Source organism: Panicum hallii, chromosome 9 (assembly GCF_002211085.1).
Source record: "Panicum hallii strain FIL2 chromosome 9, PHallii_v3.1, whole genome shotgun sequence".
Taxonomy (NCBI): Eukaryota; Viridiplantae; Streptophyta; class Magnoliopsida; order Poales; family Poaceae; genus Panicum; species Panicum hallii.
This window is the reverse complement of record NC_038050.1, coordinates 69,177,988-69,193,020: the sequence shown is the minus strand read 5'-3', so window position 1 is coordinate 69,193,020 and position 15,033 is coordinate 69,177,988. Positions and strand designations below refer to the sequence as shown.

Sequence of the window (15,033 nt, the reverse complement as noted above, 5' to 3'; positions counted from 1 at the left end):
GGTCCGTAAAATGTAACTTATGAATAAGAAAATTAACTTTGTGATTCATAGCAGGAAGAAACTTATTAATAATGTACATGACATAAAGTACTATGATATAGGAAGTAAGATTTATTTTTAAGAAATAGTAGCATCACTATTTTGACCAAAATATATTTAAGCGAGATCTTGTTTTGATTCTTGTTAGACTTGTTGTAATGAACTCAATTGTTCAATCGTACTTTGATTTGAATGTGTGGCTATGAAACTACAAATTTTTAGATTTAAAACTAATTTTTATGTGCTGATGTCATTATTGTGTTATTTTTCCCCCTCTCCCATGCAACATACAAGAACAGTGAGGTAAGGGCTCTCCATCAATTGTTATCGGGAGAGCTCTCTCCATGTTACATTCGAGATTTTTTTTCTCCACCAAGAAAATTTCCTCAATGTCGTTATTGCGATTCTTGTCCACTACTCCATCATGCTATAGTGGTAGGATATGATCAAATTTATATAGCTCTGTTGCCCTGTTGAGCATGTAGACCCTACATGTTTTCGAAAATTAACACAGAACACACACATTTTATTAATTATCCTCTCGACGATCAAAAATTTCTGGAGGAAAACTCCACCAATCGCGCGCGTATATAAGCGCACGCTGAGTGGCCGCAAGGTCTCTGCGAGCTACTACCACCATACAGTCGCGTCTCTTACGCTCTTCGTCTCGGTAGAGAGAAGAGCTAGGGAGGAAAATGAAGCCCTCCGTAGTGATCGCTCTAGCAGCGGTGCTGCTGGTCGCGGCACAGTACGCCTCCCTCGCCGACGCCTACGGGCCAAGGGTCATCATCGTCGGCGCCGGCATGTCCGGTAGTAACCAATAATCAACCATGCATATATGCACGGGCGTGCTTGTGTTCATGCATGCATGGCTTCGTTCGTCGTCATGATCGAGAGATGCATGCCACTGCGATCATCACATGCATTATTGATCACTTGCAGGGATCTCGACGGGGAAGCGGCTGTGGGAGTCGGGTGTCCGGGACCTGCTGATCCTGGAGGCGACGGAGCGCGTGGGCGGGCGGATGCACAAGCACAACTTCGGCGGCCTCAACGTGGAGATCGGGGCCAACTGGGTGGAGGGCGTCGGCGGCGACAAGGTCAACCCCATCTGGCCCATCGTCAACTCCACGCTCAAGCTCAGGAACTTCTACTCCGACTTCGACAGCGTCGTCGGCAACGTCTACAAGGAGGAGTACGAAACTTAATTTAAAATTTCATGTTTGCTCAAAAAATAAAACTTAATTTACCTAACCTGCATATATATGATGCACCTATATAATAACAGTAAGAGATCTTCATCTTGTCCGGATTGAACGAACCACAGTTAATATGCCCGTGGTCCTGGTCGAGATCTTATTATCACTGAAAAAAAAATGTTTGGCCGGCCAGCCAATATAATGAGCTGGCCAGTAACCTGACGATGGACGAGATATTCCTCCTCAAGTAAAGGAGAACGATGAACGATATCAAATGATGCATTGTGCAATGACCAAGACATTTGCCAAATTAAAGGAGTTGAAAGAAAAGAAGCTGCAAGTAAGCCTGATCAGAATCACATGCATTGATTGCAACAGACGATCGATCGAGAATGGACTGATATAATACCGGTGGTCTCGACCTTAATTGAAGAAAATATATGAAAACATGCATCTGTATTGATTCACTCTGCTTCATGTACGTACGTTTTCAATCTGCCACACCATTTTGAATCGTCAGTTTGTTTGTTTTCTGTTTCCATCCTTGCCCAGCGGTGGCCTCTACGACGAGGACTACGTGCAGCAGAGGATGGATCGTGCCTACGAGGTGGACGACATGGGTGCCAACCTTACCAAAATGATGGACCCCAGCGGCCGCGACGACATCTCCGTCTTGGCCATGCAACGCCTGTTCAATCAGTACGTCGATCGCCTATGTGCCTATGTATCCTGATCGATGCTGCATATATGATGCATGCGCTAGATACTAGCTGCTGGTACTGTGCTTTGATCGGGCGGGCCGTACGTGCAGCCAGCCGAACGGGCCTGCGACGCCGGTGGACATGGCGCTGGACTACTTCATCTACGACTACGAGTTCGCGGAGCCGCCGCGCGTGACCAGCCTGCAGAACACCAACCCGCTGCCCACCGACGCCGACTTCGGCGAAGACAGCCAATTCGTCGCCGACCAGCGGGGGTTCGAGTCCATCATCCACTACGTCGGGAGCTCCTACCTCTCCACCGACGCCAACGGCGCAATCTCCGACCGAAGGGTCCTGCTCAACAAGGTGCGGTGTTTATTATTACTTCCTCTGTTTTTATTTACATATCGTATTTAGATTTGATCTAAGTCAAATTTGATCAATTTTAACCAAATTTATAGAAATAATAATAATATTTACAATTATAAAAAAATTATTTTATTGAATCCACCATGAAGTATGCATTGATAGTGCATACGTTGGAAGTATGTATTGACAGTGCATATGTTGGATAGTATAATTATTGCTATATTTTTCTATACACTTGATTAAAGTTAGCTAGGTTTAATTTAGGACAAACCTAATACGATATGTAAATAAAAATAGAGGAAGTATCTGTGAAAAATTATGCAGAAAAGATCAGCGGAACATCTCTGGACGGAAGAACGAGATTGAAACAGAATTACGACTAATAAATGGAGAACGAACCAGCCACATGAGTAGTACATGTCTGTGACATTGATCCGTGGAATGATACATCGCTGTCGAAAACGACCATTAATTATATCTAAATACTGAAAGAAATATAATATTGAATTTCTAACGACAAAAAAAAGACAAAGAAATGGCCCAAGCAACATTGAAAAAAGAAAAGACAACGGCCACTAATCATCATACGCATTTATGCAATCAGCCTAGTTAGCTGGGTTGCAGGAGGCTACGCGTACGTCCCACTCGGTAGGTTTCCATTTTCCCATCGTTAGTAAAGCTATGAAACCACGTGGTGGAGAAATGAAGCACGCGGCTCAGTACACGTAAAGATCTGCTTGGACGAGTTTAAGTTGAGTGCTAAGTTTAGCATCTATTTGTACTCATATTTTTTCTAAAATTTTTAAATCTTGGTTAAAATTTAGCACATCCCATTAGCACTCCTATTTGAATGGGCTAGTGCTAAACTTTAGCACTTTTGAGTATTAGCACTTGGATCTAAACACCTCTTAAGAATCAAATCTAAGTGGTTTTTACCTGATTAAAACTGATCGATGGGAAGCCGTGGATCGATTCGAGTTTGATTTAATTATACATGCACGCATGGATATGGTATATGCAGGTGGTGCGGCGGATCGCCTACAACAACCGAGGTGTGGTGGTGAAGACGGAGGACGGCTCGTCGTACGGCGCGGACTTCGTGGTCGTCTCCACCAGCTTGGGCGTCCTGCAGAGCGACCTCATTCAGTTCACGCCCCAGCTGCCTGTCAGTTCCGGTCGCTTTTAAATTATCTGAATGAATTTTCGATTACTTAATCAATTTAGTTTATTAGCAGCTAGCTCCATGAATGCACGCATGATTGGTCGCGAACGGATATGAAACCAATGCAAACTAAACCTGCAGTTCTGGAAGATCGCGGCGATCTACCGGTTCGACATGGCGGTGTACACCAAGATCTTCCTCAAGTTCCCCCGGCGGTTCTGGCCCGTGGGCGAGGGCAAGCAGTTCTTCGTGTACGCGAGCCGGCGCCGCGGCTACTACGGCATGTGGCAGTCGTTCGAACGGGAGTACCCGGGTGCCAACGTGCTCCTGGTGACGGTCACCGACGACGAGTCGCGGCGGATCGAGCAGCAGCCCGACAACGTCACCAAGGCGGAGGCCGTCGCCGTGCTCAGGAAGATGTTCCCTGACGCCGACGTCCCCGACGCCACCGACATCTACGTGCCGCGCTGGTGGTCCAACCGGTTCTTCAAGGGCTCCTACTCCAACTGGCCCATCGGCGTCAACCGCTACGAATACGACCAGCTCAGGGTATTTACCTATTGATAGCCAAACCTGAAACCTCGATTATTCTTATTATTACCTGACGATCAAATTATTATATTAACCGTGTGTTGATTTTTTTTCTATACTACTCTTTTCTGTTCTGACAAAAAAAAGGCGCCGGTTGGGAGGGTTTACTTCACCGGTGAGCACACCAGCGAGCACTACAACGGCTATGTCCATGGAGCATACCTTGCAGGTCTCGAGTCTTTGGCCTCGTCTCTTTAGTATGTCTTTGTTTCCTAATGCAAAGTTGTATATGCTAGCTGCTTATGCGGCGCTGAGAGCTGTTTTTCAGGTGTCGACTCTGCGAACATCCTGATCAACCGCATCTTCAGGAACGAGGAGTACAAGGTCCGTGGCAAGTACGACAACCAAGCTGCAGAGGTAAACGGAAAGGTTGCAGAGGTAAAAATGACGGCAGCAGCTAGCTCCCCTCATATCATTAATTAGTGCCGCGCCGGCACGACCAGCTGGACTAACAGTAAAACTTTTTCACTGCAGGCTAAATGAATGACGATGAGCTAATAACCTGCCCCGCCACCACACCGGCTCACCCACGGACTAATAATAAGCTGCTCATCAGATGCATGCATGGTTTCTGTGGGTGCCTTTTTTCAGGCTTTCATTCGCTTCCCAGTCGGTTGTTCATACGTTTCTGTCTTGTGTTCTCGGATGTATTTTTCTGCCTGCGTAATAAAAAGCACAGACACTCTGCTCCTGTTTGCTGGTTTTGCTTAACGTCTACACGTTTCATATTCGCACTGGATCCGCTCAATCATTTCGGTTCGTTATCACTCACTGATCAGAGGACGATCGTAAACCATGGGCCTATCGACATCGACCCAAGCAAGGATCTGCTCTGATGATTATCCCATCCCTGAAACAAATAATAAAAATCGGTCTGGTCTGGCACAATATCCTCGCTTCATGCCGACGGGGCGTGTCATTATTGTCAATCTGAGGAAACAAAGGAAGAAGAATTTCCACAACTAGAGAGAGAGAGAGAGAGAGAGAGACGGCGACGGCAATAAATTCTTGGGACCCACGAAGAACTCACCGCTCCGCTGAAGATCATGTTATCGGTTGGGGGGGCATCGATCGCAAATTAAAGATGCGTCGCTGTGCATCAATCGCATTCTAATGATGCGTGATGAGGACTTGGACAGTTCCACCTCCATTGGTTAACCAGTAAACCTGCACAAAGTTTAGAACAAATAAACAAAGTGTTCAGAACAAATAAACAAAGAAATTAAATGACTTGATTCTACCTCACATAATTAAGAACTTGAATGAAAAGAGTAGAGAATTGAACTTGGAGGTGGTTGAATGCTCAAAAGAAGTGGCTGAAGTTACAGCATTGGGAGGCCGTGGCTTTAGGTTTGTGGTGAATTTAAATGAGAAGACATGTTCATGTAGATAATGGTAAGTTTCTGGCATTCCTTGCAAGCATGCAATAGTATTTATCACCCAACTTAGCAATACTCCTCTGAAAAAAATATGTGAACTTGTATTACTCCACTGAGAAATTTAGAGCAGCTTATAGTCAACTAATTCCAGCAATTACTAACAAAAGCCAGTGGCCTAAATCTACTCATGGATTTATATGCGTCCTCCACTACTAAAAGCCACAGCTGGTAGACCTAGGACCGAGCGGCATAAGGGTTGTACTGAGAAGAAAAGCACAAAAGTCCAGCACAAATGTCCTATTTGTTCTGGTTATGAGCATCATTGGCACAAGTGCAAGAAGGGTAATCCAGAAGATATTGCTGCAATGATGGCGTTAGGTACTCAATTGCTGCAATGATTGTTGTACTGATTTTTTTATAAGTATCTGATTTTTTTTATAAGTATGCACATATGTTGATTACAGAACTTTTTTACTGCTAATGTAGAGGATCTCTAAAGAAGAAGAAGAAAACCGTCAAATCAAATCAGTCTTCCATTATGCCTTTTGAGGTTGAAGCACCACAATTCTCTATGACTTTTCCACCAAGGTAAAATATTCTACACTTTATGTTCATGAATTTAAGGTTTTAGACAGCAGATCTAGGGGCTGTTTGGAGTGCTGCCCCACCCGCCATGGCGCGCCACACTTTTTCCGCCGCAGGTGTGGTGGCCGTTTTGAGCGCCACAGGTTAGGCACGCCGTGGCGGGTTGGGCGGCACTCCAAACAGGCCTCTAATTTTCAATTGTCTCGTCAAATCTTGGAAACTGCAACTAAGCCAAAGGGGAAAAAGGTTACCCTAGTTCTCAAGCATCAAAAAGGTAGCACTACTTGTTTATTCTACTTCTTGAGTTATTATGTTTATATGTAAATTATTTCTTTCATTTTAAATTTAGTTCTCTGTTATTATAGGCAAAGTTTGGGCACAACATGTGACTCTAAGAAAGTGGAAAACAATGCTAACTCTGATTCTGGAACATCAAAAGGTAGCTACATTGGTTCTGAAATTTTGATCACACCTTGTGCTTTGCTGCTATTTTTATTTGATTTATTTTCTCTAAACTTGCTGCTGCCAGACATGAACAGGTGTAGGTCAAGAAGTGGATCAAATCAACCTGATTCTGTTGAGCAAACAGCTGCTCCGGCAAAGGCAACAGCAAAGAGGAAAAGAAAGGAGGTACCCAAAAAAGACAATCCAACCTATGCTGGCATTAGACAGTCCAGCAATGGCCACAAGAAGCAAAAAATGGCTCCCTGCAAGTCCTGCCATGAGCACAAGAAGCAAAAGACTTCTCATCTTGTGATTTTTATCGCTTTCTTAGTTCCTTTTGAACAATATGTATGCATGCTCCTTATGTAAACAGCAAAACGGATATGTATCGCTTTCTTAGTTCAAATGGATATATCTGGACATGTGATGTGTGTAGACAGCTTGAAACGGATGTATCTGGACATGTGATGTGTGTGGACAGCTAGACATTATATATGTTTGAATCTATTGTGTGAACATTATTTGAAAGTGCTTATCTGGTCGTTAATTTATATTTCAACTATTCTGATGTATTGCAAGCATGATTTTGCCTGATCGTTAATTTATACCTGATTAAGCATGGTAAACAGCAAAAAATATGCCGAAATTATTATTATATCCACAAAACAAGAGCCCAAAAGGATGATTGAATATGTATAAATATATAAACCAACCTGCTGATTTTTTTCTATAAATTTATTGGACGCAAAACTCTTCTGCACACATCGGGGGCAAAATGGTCTTTTCATGCCCAATTTAATACCATGAACCGTTAAAACACACGGTAGTGCCAGATAGGGAATCAAATTTGGATTTGGGGTCAAATAGGGAAGAAAAATATTTTGAGGGACAAAGAAGGAATAAGCAACTTTTATAGTATGGTATAAGGAATTCTCTCAAGATTGAACTTCCAAGCCGGTGCCAATCTGGAGTTCGGCGTACGAGTTGCCATCTTGCCGATCGCTTTTGATCCGCTCCATTTTTGTTTTTTTGGAACTAGCAGTGCCGGTATAGCACGGCTATACGGGGGCAACCTTTGGTGGAAACCATCTCCAGTTCCATTCGCGTCAGTAGACTAGACGGGAGGGAAACGGATTCACCAGTCCTTTTTTTTTTCAGCACACCGTCAGTCAGGCCCGGTCCTGAGATTTTGATGGCCCGGAGCGAAACTAAAATAAGAGGCCCAATAACAATAATATTAATTAAAAATAGTAGTACTTGTTTCATATTTTTTTCTTTTTGCACGCTCTGACACATACTTTCAGTAGACATGGAAGCTCTGAAAATTTTGAAAATACAATTAGTAATTTAGTAAATGTAATGCCATACAAGATCAACTCCACAAAACTAGTAAATTACCAAGTTGCAAAAACCGCTTGTCTTAAATTAATACCCGTGATGGAGATATGGATAATGGATTCTCAAGTCTGAAGATTGTGCAGACTGCAAATAACGCATCAGGCAATAAGATAAACTGATGAATTTTGAACTTTACATATCAGACGTTGAGGCAAATTACCGTTGCCTTTATTTGTTCGCTCCCCCCACGTCGAGGTCGGATCGGAGACAGAGAGAAAACGGAGTTGCCGCTGTTTGTTTGGATTGGATGAGTCGGCGATTCGCGAGGCAGTCAAGGAGATTAGATTAGAGCATCTTTAATAGGAGTTAATTAGATCCTATCTTAAAATATAGGGTTTAAGAGAAAAAAAATAGCCTCCAACAGAAGTCTTATTTTACAAAAAACTGGCAAATCAATTTAGAACTCAGTCTCCCGGGTGCTAGATATATGACTCAATTGGTTGGGTCCTATCTCCCTTTTGCCACGAAATCTAACTGACAAAGACTTCTTTCCCCAATACCTCCATTCCAATCTTTTCCCAATTAGTTATAAATGATATGATTTGAGACCCCGCTGTTGGAGTATAAGCTTTTTTTTTGACCATAAACACATTAAATATGTGCCTAATACAAATTATAGGATCCAAATATAGAACTCATGGTTGGAGATGCTTTAACTGTATTTTACGAGACATACTGGAAGGGTGGAAGTAGCTGAATTCACAGAGACAGATGAAGACCAAATTTATGCGGCAATATACACACGCAGTTGCACTACTTGTCCAAATTAACCAATCTTTCCGGCACCAGATACATCACCAACACGCAGCAACACCAACACACACTGACTGAGTCGTAGATTACAGCAAGCCGGTCAGGAACAACGGCCCGCGCTCAGAAGAAGTTGGGGTCGTATCCGTTGCTGGAGGTGGCGAGGATGTAGTAGGCGACGATGTGGCCGAGCGAGCCCCAGGCGAGGACGTCGACGAGGTTGAACCCGACTGGGTCGTTGGACTTGAGCAGGGCGGCGAACTCCTTGGCGCGCTCGTCGCCGGCGTCGAAGTGCGTCTTGCCGTTCTGCTTGGGCACCTGCTTCGCCACGTTCTCCCGCTGGAAGTTGAAGAAGACGAAGCGGCCCAGGAAGAGCGATACCCCCGTGCTGAGGCTGATCACCAGCGACGGGCTCAGCTCCGCCCGCGCCGCCACGGACCGCCTCGCCGGCGCCGCGCGGAACGACACGCGCGCCCTGGGCGACGGCGCCAGGCGGAGCCCGGCCACGGACGGCGGGGACAGCACGGCGGCGGTCGACGTGGCCATGGCTCGCTGCTGCTCGGCTGCTCTTGGGGATCGGGGAGGGGCTCGGGTGCGCGGTGTCCTTGATCTAACGTGCTGCTTGGTTAGCAAATGAACTGTGTGTGAAAATTGGCAGTCTATAAGCCATTTTTTTTCCAGAAGGGACGGCACTCGCAAATTGAGCCTAATCAGAGCCCCTGTAAAAGTAAAACCTCAGGGACGACAACAAAATCTTCAGCCTTGTAACCGAATCGCGTGTTGCATCATGCATTTGAAGGAATTTTACCATGTTCATGTTCAGGAGGTGAAAGAACAGTGACTAAGTTGGATTAGCATTACCTGTCTACCACCCTTCTCGAAATTCAGGTATACACACATGCATATAACTGCAAACCCGTTCATCCAGCGGCAAGTGGTACAGAAGCACAGGGTTGGTTACACAGTCACGTCCCCACAGCCTTCCTGGCCTCAGCACGACATGATCGATGACACGGCCAGTGCGGCCGCCAACGCCACGGCCGCAGCCGGCGCGGCGACGGCGGCCGCTCCGGAGGCCTTCTGGCCCGGCTGCACCTGCGGCGTGTCTTCCGGGCACGACAGGCCCTTGTCGCCCTCGTGGCAGGTGTTGGCGAAGAGGCCCGGCGGGTACTTGCCGTAGAGGTTGATGTAGCTGAACATGGTGGCGGCGCAGTTGGTGGTGACGTCGTTGATGTAGGTGGAGTAGGGGCACGCGAAGTCCTTGAGCGCGCCGCAGCACAGGCTCGGCTGGTACAGCGGGCCCTTGCACCGGCTCGTGATGATCGTGTAGTTGGCGCCCTCGAAGCTCACCGGGCAATCTGCAGTGGGGAATCAACCGTTCGCGGCAGAAGCCCAGAGATCAAACGGCCGGCCGGCACGGATCGAGAAGAGAGACGCCAGAGGTGGCAGCGCAGGCTCACCTTTCTTGGCCTGCAGCAGGCTCCGGCCGGTGGTGTCGTGCCCGCGCTCCAGCAGCGCGTCATCTGCATCCACGGCGAAACGGCGGTGGCATTAGTGGATCAACCTAAGAACCTGAAACCAGATCGGCGACGCCGTAACGGAATGCGACCGACTTGAGATGAACCCGGCGGCGGCGAAGCCGACGGCGGCGGCGAGCACGGCCACGCGCAGCGCGACGCCCCTGAGGAGACCCATCGCTGGCCACGCCTCCTCCCCGATCGGATCGATGGCCCTTCTCCTCCTCCGGTGTGTCCGTGGAAGAGAAAGGGAGGGAGGGAGAAGCGGAGGAAGGGTGGCGATTGGCCCGGAGGACGCGAGGAGGGGGTAACCGACGCGGGCGTGCGGGAGGCGGAGGGAGGAAGATGCGGAGGCGCGCGGCAAGAGTTTGGCGCCGGCGCGCGCGGGGCGTGTCCATATGGGCACGGAGCGTTTCAAAAATAGCAGGTGCCTTGGACGGTCAGAAATGCTCGTGAAGATGCTTCTGTACTCCAATGGCGTCAACCGCTGCATTTACAGAGAAGGTAGCACGGCAAAAGCTGTGTCATTCTTACAGCCCATGGGGACCAGAGTGTATCAACAGAAGGAGGCTAGTGCTAGCAACTACAGAACATCACGGCGGTCCCAAGGCACGGCGACCCCGGGCGGCCGCCCGGGCTCGACGGCGAGAGCCCCATGGAGACTTTGTGCATTGACAGTCTTCAATATCAGTGATTTCTTAGTTGTAGCTTATTCCATCCAGGCTCCGTAGAATCGCTGGGTCCGCCACCGAGACCAGACGCTGATTGATCATCTGCGTCCAGCTAGCACCACGGCGACGTTGTCTTTGACGCACAGGGCTGACAAGAACTCGGGTCAAAAATGGCGCTGGCAGCTTCAGGCTCATCAGTTAATCCAGACAGCTTACGGTTCAACGATCATCTTACTCCTATGCCGACTACCACATGATGCTGAGGTTCGATTAGAGAGGGGAGAAACCCTCGTTTTAGCAGTTCCCTAATTTGCCACTAGTGAGTTCATCTTTGTAAGTCTTGCGTCGATCATACTATTTGTCCTCTAAGAGGATTTGAAAGTTGAAACAGAACATCTCCCCTGACAGAAGAAAGCATTGTCCCAAACATTTCACTAGTTATGTTGAGCAGGCCCAACAATGTATCGAAAAAGCAGGCACCTATATAAGACATGGTTTGCAATTTAGAGGTACCTTCAAAATCGCAGGATCATTCCATGGCCTTTGTTAGACCCGAGGCAACCACCCTTGTCACAACATGTGCATGAACCACCAAGAAACTCTGGCAATTCACTGCCAAAAACACAAAGATATTTCACGCAGTCATGCACTCGTGTGTGCCGCATCATGGGCGCAACGTGTAGGCCTGCTGCCCCGCTGCTGATGCTGCTGCGCTAGTTCTTTGGGCCTGGCTTGCAAACTACAGCTCGCTAGTACTTTTCTGACGACGCTGATGCAAGTCGATCCAAAAAGTTGATATATATGGGAGGAGAAAATGAACTAGAGCAACATACCATCGTAATTAATTGGCTGACAAAAAATACTATTCGATACACGCCTGCATCCTTAGTTGCTACACCCAATACTACCGTACCTGCAGTATCAAATACTACCGCACTTGCTCGAGGCTTCCATATTAGCAACACCAATTCATCAGAGAGCATCAGGTTCTTGATGAAAATAGATTGTTTAGTATGTTAGTGCATTGCTGCTCTGTTATGGTCGTGCCTCCACCAATTTCTGGGAAGCAGCATATGGTTCACCCAGAAAACATTTCATGACAAGATAAAACTGACAAGAACATATGAAGACCTGGCATTAGCTAGAAGCAATTCTGATAAACAGGCAAGCCATAGGACCTTCTGAAATGGATTCAATTCATGCAAACTTCCAGACAAACTCGAGCACAGAACTGATTTCATTACCATTATTATATTCATCGACACATATTAGTACATAGGATCAATCTACAACTCTGAGAGGATATTATTTTGAAATTATTATCCTTTTTAACAAAGCACAGCACTATGAACAGTACCAAGAGTGAGTCCTAGCAGTATATTATGGCGACAGAAAGTATGTCAATACATGCCAGCCAATGGCTGACAAACCTGAAGTGTATGTATATGAGATAATGAGCTAGCGCTACTTCGCATCAGAAACTTAGAAGAAGGCCCTGCTGCCATAAAAGACCCTAGAACCCTTTGACGCGGATGATGACGGGGATGGGGATGGGGATGGCTTCTCAATCGTAATGGTGTCAGAGTCATCATTTGAGGGACTATTATTCTCAACATCCAACGGAAGCTTCATTTTTGCAAGAGATTCTGTGAACTGCTGCATGCTCTTCATGTACATGTCAACTATGTCCTGTTGGACAACTGACTGCTCCGGCTGAAGATTAATGCTGATCACAGGCTTGGCAACTTCATCCCTGGGTGGTGCTTCAGAAGAATCAGCCTCACCATCGGTAATATCTTGGCTTTTCTCCCTCTGGCTTTGTCTTGGGGATGCCTCAACAGTGGTCTCCGAAGGTTCAGAACTTGGCTCAGAAACTGATTGTCCTGTTGCAGAAAGGGCGGTGGAGGAACCTGTTGTTGAGACACAACTTAGAGGGCTTTCATCCTGATGTTCCTCCAGCTTATCTGCACAGATTGCAGTACCAGGAACAGCTGCACCAAACTGCAGCAACTTGCCATTCTCAGCTTTTACAGTGTTCTCTGGCAAGTCGGCCTTTCCAAATTCAGAAGGAATATCGTTATCATTTCCAGAATGCAGCAACTTGCCATTCTCAGCTTTCATAGGGTTCTCAGAGTCCAAAGACCCCATCTCGAGATACTTTGAGACCATAATCTCATCCTCCTTCACGACATTTAGATCTGGGAACTCGATCTTTTCAAGCTGAGAAGGAACTACATAATCATTTCCAGAATCAGCCGCTCTTGACACTGAATTATTGGGTGATGAGATGAGGATAACATCTGGGGAACAACCAGCATATGACAAGGACAGCTGCACAAAACCAGCTGGTGTATGGAACAGGTCAGTGGATGTCAGGGAGAACTCCTGGACCAGCTTCCCATCACCCATTACAATGTCTGCCAGAGGAACAAGGGCAAAGCCAAGGAGCTGGTCCTCCAGGTAGTTCCTCACTCTGCTTAACATCCATATCTCGCATTTGAGTGAAGCATCCACAGTCTGCACGTCAAGCCGTAGGCTTTCTTCAAATACTGGGTTGCGCCCAGCACTGTTAATCACCTTGGTTGAGCATGAAACATCTGAGCTGCTTGTGAGGCAAAACTTTGCATACACGTCCTGCTTGTGGTAGATACAAACATTGTGGATATCGCGTGCCTGATGTACAAACACATCCAGGTAGCCAATGGGTTTGTCTTTTCTCGTGGTGTCAGAAACAAAGTTAGTGGCCTTCTGAGTGATGTTCAGCAATTGTGGCTCAGGCACAAGGCCCGTATGGTAACCCGCCATTGCAGGTGTGGTAAGTACTGCACTACGCACAGAAAAAAGATAATCATAAATCAGAAAGAATATTGTGTGAACAAATAACTGTATACCCTTGTAAAAGAATAGAAGTACAAAGTTCAGGATAAGTCAAACTGATACTCATAAATTCAATAGATAGCTTATAGCTAAAACGACTGGACCTACATTGGAGGAATCTTGGGCTTACAGCAGCACAACATATGTAAACATGTAAAACTGAAAAGGTGAGGTGCTTACTACTTCTAGATTTTACTAAAGAACTGAAGCAGATGAAAGCTTAAAAGCAACTCTTGGTCCCTGGCTGCTCTGTAATCTGGAAGGTGACTTAGGTGGAATGTATTTGGGTTCAGACTTGAAGGAATTTTAGCCTAAAGACCTCCAAACGCAGCAAAAGACGAAATTTCTGGTGTTTGAAAGGTAACGGGTACTGATTTGTTCAGAAACAGTACGAGCATGTTAGGAACAAACTGGGGACCAAACAGAACCAATATTCAGCGCAACAGCAAGAGCCCGGACGATTTGCAACTTTTATAGAAGAACAGAAAGTGATTGCATTTGGTATACCCAACAGGAACCCGCTGTCCAGCCCAAATACTCGAATCAAAGACATAATTTGATAATTCGCCGGCAAAGCGCGAACGCAAAATGACAGCAAGAACATTGGCGTGGGATACGAATAGCTAGGCACGTATGGAATTACATACTCGATTCAGCCAACAAAGAACAGAGATTCTTGACCTCCTGCGCTTATCAAAAACCCTATCCGTAACGGAAAGGAATCCTCCTAGCGCGTCCTCTTGGAGAAATTTGAGGATTTGGCTAAACAGGCGGGAGGAGATCCAGAACCCCCAAATCAGAACAGACAGAGCAACAAACGCGGGGCGTGAGGAATCGTCTGGCCTCGGAACAGATATTGGTGTCGAACTAGAGGGACTAGCAACTCCGTAATGCAAAATTACGGGGAGAATGGCAGTAATTACCTCCTTCGCTGGGGATTGACGGGGGTGAACTGAGGTACGCGCTGTTGAAGGATTTCGTGGGGAAGTGTTCGCTGTTGGGTGCGCGAGACGGGAACGGGAGGGGAAAGGCCAAATATAAAAAAGGAACGCTGCTTTTTGCAGAGAGGCCATCGTTGTTTCCACAAACTACAGAGACCTGGTGGCCATGTCATAATTGAAATCAGGCGTAGAGAGTCTAGAGACTAGAGAGGCATGGCCTGGGACTATTATATGATTTCATACCACCTTAGAAGCTTTGTGTAAAAGTGTCCGGAATTGGTAAGGCTGTCTCCAACGGTGTTCTCTAGAGCGTTCTGTATATAGGGAAGATTTCGTTCTCTATTGCTCCAGCAGCGTTCTCTAAATGGTACTCTAAAATAGATAACGCTACAGGTTTCCTCTATATATAG

General features: G+C 46.4%; 4 protein-coding genes across 7 annotated transcripts; 1 reads left to right on the top strand and 3 right to left on the bottom strand.

The window, feature by feature from the left end:
* Window positions 1-650: 650 nt before the first annotated feature.
* LOC112875228 (polyamine oxidase-like) lies at window positions 651-4,772 on the top strand. Of its 2 annotated transcripts, none has more exons than XM_025938999.1 (9): window positions 651-849; window positions 982-1,234; window positions 1,791-1,937; window positions 2,050-2,305; window positions 3,330-3,473; window positions 3,612-4,019; window positions 4,149-4,230; window positions 4,330-4,418; window positions 4,536-4,772. In XM_025938999.1, the coding sequence occupies exons 1-9, from the start codon at window positions 735-737 to the stop codon at window positions 4,542-4,544; spliced, it is 1,503 nt and encodes a 500-aa protein (XP_025794784.1). In that variant the 5' UTR covers window positions 651-734; the 3' UTR covers window positions 4,545-4,772. The 2 variants fall into 2 exon arrangements, with proteins under 2 accessions (XP_025794784.1, XP_025794783.1); XM_025938998.1 differs by having other exon boundaries at window positions 4,330-4,439.
* A 3,776-nt stretch (window positions 4,773-8,548) lies between these two features.
* On the bottom strand, window positions 8,549-9,251 carry LOC112873543 (photosystem I reaction center subunit V, chloroplastic-like). The gene has a single exon (XM_025936535.1). It carries the CDS (start codon window positions 9,161-9,163, stop codon window positions 8,741-8,743), a length of 423 nt encoding a protein of 140 aa, XP_025792320.1. The 5' UTR covers window positions 9,164-9,251; the 3' UTR covers window positions 8,549-8,740.
* Window positions 9,203-11,034, bottom strand: LOC112873542 (GPI-anchored protein LLG1-like). 2 transcript variants are annotated; one of them, XR_003224770.1, is made up of 4 exons: window positions 10,231-11,034; window positions 10,078-10,140; window positions 9,479-9,975; window positions 9,203-9,336 (listed from the first exon to the last, which is right to left on the bottom strand). XR_003224770.1 is itself a non-coding variant. In XM_025936534.1 (3 exons), the coding sequence occupies exons 1-3, from the start codon at window positions 10,625-10,627 to the stop codon at window positions 9,608-9,610; spliced, it is 828 nt and encodes a 275-aa protein (XP_025792319.1). In that variant the 5' UTR covers window positions 10,628-11,034; the 3' UTR covers window positions 9,384-9,607. The 2 variants fall into 2 exon arrangements, 1 of the variants encoding a protein (XP_025792319.1); XM_025936534.1 differs by lacking the exon at window positions 9,203-9,336 and having other exon boundaries at window positions 9,384-9,975.
* Window positions 11,035-12,021: 987 nt separating this feature from the next.
* Window positions 12,022-14,751, bottom strand: LOC112878096. 2 transcript variants are annotated; one of them, XM_025942499.1, is made up of 2 exons: window positions 14,606-14,751; window positions 12,022-13,627 (listed from the first exon to the last, which is right to left on the bottom strand). In XM_025942499.1, the coding sequence occupies exon 2, from the start codon at window positions 13,608-13,610 to the stop codon at window positions 12,288-12,290; it is 1,323 nt and encodes a 440-aa protein (XP_025798284.1). In that variant the 5' UTR covers window positions 13,611-13,627; window positions 14,606-14,751; the 3' UTR covers window positions 12,022-12,287. The 2 variants fall into 2 exon arrangements, with proteins under 2 accessions (XP_025798284.1, XP_025798283.1); XM_025942498.1 differs by having other exon boundaries at window positions 12,022-13,632; window positions 14,606-14,733.
* Between the last annotated feature and the right edge of the window lie 282 nt (window positions 14,752-15,033).